The sequence below is a fragment of the Halichoeres trimaculatus genome, unplaced genomic scaffold (assembly GCF_033239565.1).
Source record: "Halichoeres trimaculatus isolate MK-OKI-2021-1 unplaced genomic scaffold, fHalTri1.1 fHalTri1_scaffold_8, whole genome shotgun sequence".
Lineage (NCBI taxonomy): Eukaryota > Metazoa > Chordata > Actinopteri > Labriformes > Labridae > Halichoeres > Halichoeres trimaculatus.
The window spans coordinates 14274552-14283270 of record NW_027437186.1 but is presented as its reverse complement, the minus strand read 5'-3'; the positions used below and the strand labels follow the sequence as shown (position 1 = coordinate 14283270).

At 39.9% G+C, this 8719-nt stretch overlaps 1 protein-coding gene across 1 annotated transcript; it reads right to left on the bottom strand.

Annotated features, from left to right (window-relative positions):
• Nucleotides 1-295: 295 nt before the first annotated feature.
• Nucleotides 296-8323, bottom strand: LOC141795126 (acylphosphatase-2-like). Its single transcript, XM_074675900.1, has 4 exons — nucleotides 8151-8323; nucleotides 7804-7820; nucleotides 7359-7468; nucleotides 296-1635 (listed from the first exon to the last, which is right to left on the bottom strand). The coding sequence occupies exons 1-4, from the start codon at nucleotides 8218-8220 to the stop codon at nucleotides 1521-1523; spliced, it is 312 nt and encodes a 103-aa protein (XP_074532001.1). The 5' UTR covers nucleotides 8221-8323; the 3' UTR covers nucleotides 296-1520.
• Nucleotides 8324-8719: the final 396 nt, after the last annotated feature.

Here is an 8719-nt window from a genome sequence, read left to right as displayed (position 1 = left end):
GTTTTCCCAAAAGCAGGTTTCAGGTCCAATTTTCAGAAAAAAATGCTGTTTATTGAAGGCTATTTTTAAGTGCTTATAAGGCCCATTTCAAGCCTCCCAACAATTGGGCTGTATCTCCACAAAAAAACCCTGAGGGCTCCCAAATCTGAGGATGTGTCCCTGAGGTCCCTAGGAGTGTCCTCAATGGGTTTTCTCAGAAGTGGGAGTCAGGTTCAACTTTTGGAAAAAAAATGCTGTTTTTTGAAGACAATTTCGTGCTGATAAGGCCCATTTCAAGCCTTCCACCAATTGGGCTGTATCTCCACAAAACAAACCACTGTACAGGAGGGACTTGGCAATCGTAGGCGTCATAAAATGTAAGCAGCTCCTTTCAACAAGGCGTGTGGTGCCGTCACATGTCAATCATCTGGAGTGGCACCCAGGGGCTCCAATCAAATTCCAGGGGATCCAGTGCTTCTTCACCTGCTGCCAAAAATTAAGATTTTGACCTACACATTGTTTTACTGGTTAATAAATCATGTCATCCCAAAGAGAATATTATACGGACTTTGAGGAAAACTACACAAATCAAGTTTTCGGTGTTTGATTCAAAGGAGGTTGTGAATAGTTTATGAGTCAGCACTGTGACTGACGGTTAATCAATCAAGATTGAACCCTGCCTCCTAACCATTTAACTTAAGCTTCACTGCAACTCTCGAAGAGTAATCATCAGTATTAATAATGGATAGAGGGCAGCATGATGGTGCAATGGTTACCACTAATTCCTCACAGCAAGAGGGTTCCTGGTGCCCTGTTAAGCAGGTTCCTTTTTGGGTGGGGTCTGCGTGTTCTCCATGTGCATGCGTGGGTACTCCTGCTTACTCCCAGTCTTAGAACACCCTCATTAGGTTCATTGGTCACTATAAATTGCTTTTAGGTTGTCTGTCTCTATGTTAGCCCTTTGATAGGCTGGCGACCTGTTCAGGGTGCACCCCGCCCTGAGCCAAATGACGGCTGGGATAGCCTCTAACTCTGTGTGACCTCAAAAATGAAAAGCTTGGTAAAGATAATGGATAAAGAAAATGGATAAGAAATTAAGAAATGAATTCAGAAAGTAGTCACAGCATTGTTCAGAACAACATTTACATCATCAAATTTTGAAATTTAATTTCATAGATACATAATGTCAATAATCAGACTAATGACAAATATCTTAATCACATGTATTTCACACACAGAGGGGCTGTTATAGCTTCAGCCACAGCTGTGGGTGAATTTGAGTGATGGCTGTGGCTCTGCTGCACAGATGGGTATGTAACAACAGCAAAAAACTCAATATCCCATGATAATTTCAATAGATAAAACTCTATCCCCAATGATTAATTAATCGTCACTCACTGAATTATTAGCAGCATAGATTCAACATCTAAACTGGCATCATTACAGTTTGTCATTTTACAGCTCTGAACTCCAGATGCAGCTCTCAGTGTTGAGTTTGGGGAAGGAACAGAAGCTCTTCTGGGGTTGGTTTGATTTGTTGGTCAGAAGCGAGTCTTGAAGCCGGAAATCTCTAATTTGTCAATAGATCTCTGGTTGGTAAAGGAGGCTCTAGTGATGCGACTGGAAGGACTTCCCTCTTTGCTCAACCACACCTTCCTGAGGGGGAAACACATGAAATAAAAATCACATCACGAGACGTTACAAAAAATCACCAGATGGCTGCATCTACACGCTACTTATACATATTTTAAAAAAGAAACTGGGCAGATTTATTTTCCATGAATTTAAGATTCTTCAAAATAAAAGAATCCTTCATTAATGGGACTGGAATAAAACCACTCCGTCTGTCATATACAACCTTGAGGCAAAACGAACCAGAAACCCTTCACGATGTACATTGTTATGCAGATGACACTGTTATACACAAGAATAAAGCCAGGTGAAACCAATCAGTCAATTAAATTCAAAGCATGCCTTAAAGACATAAAAAACAGGATGACCTAAAAGTTTTGCAACCTGAAACAGACCCGGCAGAAGTGATTCTTCTTGACATGAATACCTCAGACAGATATTTTGTAATGATATAACTGCCCTGGATGTTGAGAGCCTGGCACCCGTATCTGCATTAGAAATTTGGCATTTGATCAAAACACCTCCAACTCCCAGTTACTGGCCTGCTTTTGCTACCCTATGTCTCTAAAAGTAGGAGAAGCTGGTCAACAACTGGGTTAGCAAATGCCCACATTTTCTGTTTTGTGAAATTTTTGTTTTTACCCTAAATTCATAGCTAATAAATCCTACTTAAGATAGTCTAGGCTTAGCAGCAGATTGGTGGTGAAGATGAGTAGAAAGGTCAAGCCTGGTTATTGCTGACATAATTTGCTGTTTCTTTACATACTTTCTGGACATTATTTTGCCAAAGACAGCTGAAGATCAATGTGGAAGATGGGCAGTGTGCATAATGACTGACTGGACAAGCAAAAGGCAGAGGGGTCAAGAGACTAAAAAGGAAAAAAAATCACAATCAGCCAGTTTGGGGTCAAACCAGCATCTGGTAACTCAGGGGCATGATGGGAAAGAGAAAACATTCCTGTGGCTAAATTCAAGCCTCAGAGTCTGAGCCTGTTCAGCCGCAGAAAGACTGTTTCACCACGGACTGTTTTTGTGACCATCTGATGATTCCTATCGTGTGTTTGTAGATTAGAGAAGCTTTCAGGGGATCAGGGTCACGTCCATGAAGCCGCACTGACTGCAGCTCAGTCAGAAATGAGAAAGAGAGCAAGTGAGAGAAAATGAGGAGGCATGAGAGGAAGAGAAAGGGAGGGGGAGTCACACACAGCGAGGGAGAGACTCTGTGGATGAGAGGCGAGCTGTCCTACTTTTTTTAATTTTGGCAAAAAAAAAAAGAAAAACTTCTCTACAGTAGACTGATTTGATGCATGACCTACTACTCTACTGTACACACACACACACACACACACACACGCACACACACACACACACACACACACACACACACACAGATTAGTGTTAAATCTTCAGCAGCTGGATATTTGCTGGTTTGAAATCTACAGCCGTTTTCCTCTGAATGACACACTGATCTGTAATCCTCTGTAACACTTTATAGTTGTGAGGACAATGTTTGACAACGTGGACAATTAATAATTTTAGGTTAAGGTGATCATATCACCAACATTCAAAGCATCTTTTTTTTAAGTACTGACAATAGTTCAGTTTATTTCTTTTACATAATGTTAAAGCTAAAAATGTTGCTCAAATGCAATATCAATTGTCAAATTATGGCCAAAACTGAAAGAAAATCGAGTTTTGACTGCCTTTAATTTATCAACAATTTATCAACAATATATGCTGGGAGGTATATGAGCCCATTTTTTTATTCATTCTTAAACTCAAAAGTGATTTTAGAGACAAGGAGAAAATTAATATTTTCCCATATTTCAGGTTAAAAACATGTCCACGATGCAATCTGTTTCTCACAAAGCTTTTAGTCAAACAGAAACATTTACTTTTTTTCTGAAATTAATCTGATTGAGTTTACTCCCCGAAGTACAGAGGCTACACCACCCTTGTAACAGGAGTCCCTGGTTTGACTCCTGGCCCTAAACATTTTTTGTGGTGTGTTTCCCCCTCTCTGCTCCTCCATATCCTGTTTCTTCAGATGTCTGATCCAATGAAGTCAAAAAAGCCCTATAAATCAGTATTTTCCTTTCTGACATCTTTTTTCAATGATGTAGACCAAACTATCAAAGTAAGGCAACATTCTTCATACATTTTTTTTAAAATCAGTTTGTCAAGAAAGGAATTACATAAAGAGGCTTGAAAACAAATGGCAAATGCTTGGAGATGACTTTTTCTGTATGAAGATAAAGTATAATTTTCTCATCAATTCTAATGGCTGCTTGTAAACAATATTGACCAAAAACAGAGGACGACTTCAGTTTAATGATTGTGTCCATTTACAGGTTTTATAGTCTGTAGGCTGGCATAGGTTGATATTAACTAGAACATGTTCATGTTTTCATCTTCTTCTCTTGATTACACGTTTTCATTGCAAGTTCTATTTTAGTACATTTCTATCTCCATGTTTCCTTGTGTTCATTGAACTCTTGGAGTTTTTCTTCCCTGAAGAGGTAAAAAAGGAAACCACCCACACCACCAGCAGCTTTTCATTTCTCTCTCCCTCCATCTGCTGAGGTTTACAACATTCTTCACTTTCTCTTTTTTTCTCCCTATTTTATCATCCCTCCTGTGAGTCTCTTGCTGTCTCATTCGCCCCTCTCTCCATTATGTCACCCCCCCTCCCCTCAGTACAGAGGAACAGCTGCTTCCTGTTTCCCAGGCCCGGCAGGAAGTGAGGCCATGGTGAAAGTGGAGTTTAGAGGAAGGATGTGAGTATGGGCACACTGACATTGAAAAGATGCTTGAAAGAATGGGCGGACATAGTTTGGTGTATTTAATCTCTTCAATGAATGAGGGTGTGAATCAGAGTGTGAATAAAAGTCAGCGTCAGGTTAAACATTATTTATTGGCTGTTCAAATAAAACCTCCAGAGAAAGCCCCAAATCAGCTCTAATTTCCTCCTATTGTGGACTAAACCTGATATTTGTATCCTGGAGTTTAAATCAAATATGATCAGAGGTCGAAACAATGAGAATAATACTCTGCTTCATGTCATTAAAATATTCAGTTCTCTTAAAAACATGCCACAGTCTCTGGATGGAGCAGTCAACACTCTCCAGCTTCATGGTTTAAAAACTCAAATACTGATTTATAATTCACAGAGTTTCTCCATGTTTTATAATAATTATTAACATTAATGTAATGTAAGGGATAATATATGGTTAGAGGGTTGTTATTGCAGATTGGACAGGCAGAGCAGGTCTTACACACACCCTGAGTCAAGCTCACAGTTACCCCCAAGTTCTGGGGCAGGCAGCTCCACCCATCTGAAACTGCAAGGAGTTGAGAAACAATCCCCAAGAATAATAACGCTGTCTGTCTCTTGGCAGTGTGTTTTTCTTCATGTGTGTGAGTGAAGAGATCAGGATCCCTGGAGGCAGTGATGTCATCTGAACTCCATGTCCACACCCTGCTGACATCACTCCCATCAAAGGGAGAGGAAGTGAAAACAATCTGAGCTCAGACTTCAGTCAGATTGGTGATTGTTAGTCAGAACCGTTAACACCGGACAGGATGCTATAAGTTCAACAACTGGCTCATAATTTGATTAAGAGAAGACGTTTCTCTCCTAGAGTTAAAGCAGAAACATGAACAGACTGCAGCTCTCTGTGTGACATTACACCAACCTAAAGCTGTTGTGGAGGGTTTTGTTGTGAAGGGGAAGAGTGCCATCTAGAGGCTGAGTCATATAAAAAAGCTGCTACAGTAACATTGGTGAACGGACAACTAACTTACCTTCAAACAGCAGAGGAAGAACCTTTACTTCAGTGAAACTAAGTTTAGTTTGGCTTCAAAAGTCTTTAAAGCTTCGGTTTATCAGACTAAAAATTCCAAAAAGAAGGTAATGTATATTCTACTTGACAGGGTTGTAATAAAAGCAATGACATGTACATGAATTGAAGAGATCTGATGAATGCAGAAAAGGTAAACAGCCCACAACACACCTACATGTCAGCTAGCTCAGCCATTCTTTTTTATGCTTGAATGTACAAACCTCTCATACTTGGCTTTTTTATTTAGCAGACTTTAAAAGTGCCAGTCTATGCTTTAAAAACTGGGATTCTATTACAGGTGCTGATGGAGTGCCCTCAGCTATTGCAGCCAGCCTCAAGTCCCCCTTCTTAGAAACCTGGTCTCAACCCTGACAATCGTCATTTCCACCACATCTCCCTTTTATGCCCAAAATACTGGAACGTACCGTCGCTTTTGAGCTCAAAACCCACCTCAATTTTGATAATCTGTATGAAGAATTCTAATCTGGTTTCTGCTTGCACAGCACTATAACAGTCCTTCTCCGAGTCACTGACAACTGCTCCTACTCTGGACTTGTCAGCATCCTCAACACTGCCTTTGACACCATTACCACCATCCTCCTCTCCTGCCTGGAATCAAAGCTCCACATCACTGGCACCACTCTTTCCTGGATAGAGTCATACCTCACAAACATGCCATGCCAACAACGTCCAGCTCTTCATCTCTAGAAAATCCATCTCTGATGTTGCCCACTCCACTCTGACCAACTGCCTCTCAGAAATAAAATCCTGGATGCAAGACAGCCACCTTCATCTTAACTATGAAAAATCAGATTTAATAATCAGTTACTAAATATCTTACCAAAACCACCCACAGCTTCTTTCCCAACCGGCACAGCGCCTCTCTGACCCCCTCCACACACACCAGGAACCTTGGACTCATTCTTGACAGCCACCTCACCTTTGAGCAACACTCAAACCAAGTAACCAAATCTGCCTTCTTCTGCCTCCCTGCCAAAACAAATCCGCGATTGTACCGACCTGCCTACCCTCAGAAAAAACTCACAAACTCACTTATTCAGAACGGCTGTAGGGCATGAATGTTTTAGCATCTTTAAGCATCTGGAATAATGCTCTACATATTAAATATTGTTGTTGTTGGTATTTTATTATCATTATTAGTACTATTATTTTTTTCTTATTATTATTCTTCTTATTATTTTTATTATTATCAAGTAGAAAAGGAAACAGCAGTTTTCACTATCAGGGCTTCTTTTTCAATGCAAAATGTAGGTTCTTAATTAGGGATCTCCAGATCAAATTATGTGATTGGAAATTGGGGCCAATCACATAGTTACAGACTTGATCGGAATCGGACATTACATACCCATCAGGATCAGTTTTACACACACACACACACACACACACACACACACACACACACACACACACACACACACATATATACACACAAATAAATAAATAAATATATATATATATATATATATATATATATATATATATATATATATATATATATATATATATATATATATATATATATATATATATATCTTTGTATAACGTGAATTCTCATTATTTTGTATCACATCTGTAATATTTCCAAACAAATGTGAAATATAACATCTAAGTATTTACTGCTGTTGTGTGGTTATACAGAGACAGATTGCTCAACCCCACACAAAAACATCGCAGGGCATGACATCACAACAGTGACACCACTGCTAAGCTGGGAGTACGATGTCTCAGAGTAGAAGTATCGGATCGGGACTTGGTATTGGCAGATACTCAAAATCAAATGATTCAGACTCAGGGGGCAAAAATACCTGATTGGGTATCTTGAATTTATGTTTCCTCAGGCCTTGTACCTCTTTCAGGCAGGTGAAGCCTTCAGGTGTTACTTACATCTCCTCCACCTTGTCAGCTGGACCCTGAACCTGTCCCACCACTGTTCCGCCCCAGGTGTTCTTTACCCAGCCGACCAGACCCAGCTGCAGACCCTCCTTCTCTGTGTACTGTACAGAGAAAAGAAGGGTTAATATTGGACGTACTGGTGCGATAATTTTAAAACTAAAAGACAAATAGATGAAGAAATAGTCAACTAATCCCATGTGTGGGGACAACAAACATACACAATGGCAGATTGGATGAGAAAAAGGTCATGTGGTTTGCAAATAGGCAGCAACAGGAAATCAGTCCAGGAATTAATAAAGGGGCAGCAGTTACCAGCCATTATCTTCTAAGCTTAAGCATGATTTTTTGGTGCCAAAACCTCCCAAAGCTGTGATGACTTCAGACAGAAACTATTTGCCAACATGTGTCAGAGGCTGAAGTTTCTGGAATAACTCACCATTCTGAAACATACACCTGTTGATAACAGAGAGACAGAAAGGGGGAACTATCAAATCAACTAACAAATATAACCATAAAATAAATCAAGATACGTGCATTTGTAGTATAAATAATGTATATTTTTCTCCTAAATACTGCAACAAATAAAACTGCAAAAACAAAACAGTAATGTTCATTTTCAGAGCTGCAGAAAGTGAGCCTGCAGGGAGACCCCGTCCTGCTTGCTGTAGCAGAGCTGCACTTGTTTCTAAATTAAGCCTCAGTGGATCAGTTTACTGCCACCACTCTCAGAGCACAGCAGAAAACAGGAGAAGAAGAGGGAGGAGCAGAGTTAAACGTACAGACCTTGAACGTGACCAAAGATTTCAAAGTCCACAGACACCAGATTGGTTCCTGCTGATTCACCTGCTGACATCCTGAGAGAAAAAAACAGGAACTGTCCCTTTAACAGGAGAGTGACTAGCCCCTCTCTGCTCACTCACCCTCTCTGTCTTTCTCTTCTCAACACTCTGTACCAACATGGTCATGTCCTCCTCCAGCTTTTTAAAGGAAAATCTCACCATCACCACTAGAGAGGATGCTCATTTCTGGGCTGATGGTCTCTGTAGTCCATTTAGTCTGCAGTCTAATGGTTTGTAGTTTCAGAATGCATCACAGGTTTTCTGCTGAGTTTAACATATTGAGTTTGGTGATGTAAATCTCAGTTAAGACAAAACTACGCTTCGCTCTTTCTTTTTTCCCCAAATATTATTTAATGTATATTTTGAAGCCTGATTGATAATTTTATTTCTTGAAATAACTGCATTTGCCATGCCACATATTCTTTGTATTGTACAGAATTTTTATCCAAATTCATTATATCCTGATTTATGTTAGGGTGAGAAAGTAGAAAGTGAGACTCTTGGGTTTTATTT

What these genes read in the sequence shown, in the direction of transcription:
- LOC141795126 (XM_074675900.1), bottom strand. Translation starts at nt 8,220, where the DNA reads ATGTCAGCAGGTGAATCAGCAGGAACCAATCTGGTGTCTGTGGACTTT. An exon ending in GCTGACAAGGTGGAGGAGAT is followed by an intron (nt 1,636 to 7,358) that starts GTAAGTAACACC and finishes TTTCCCCCTCAG; the next exon opens with GAAGGTGTGGTTGAGCAAAG.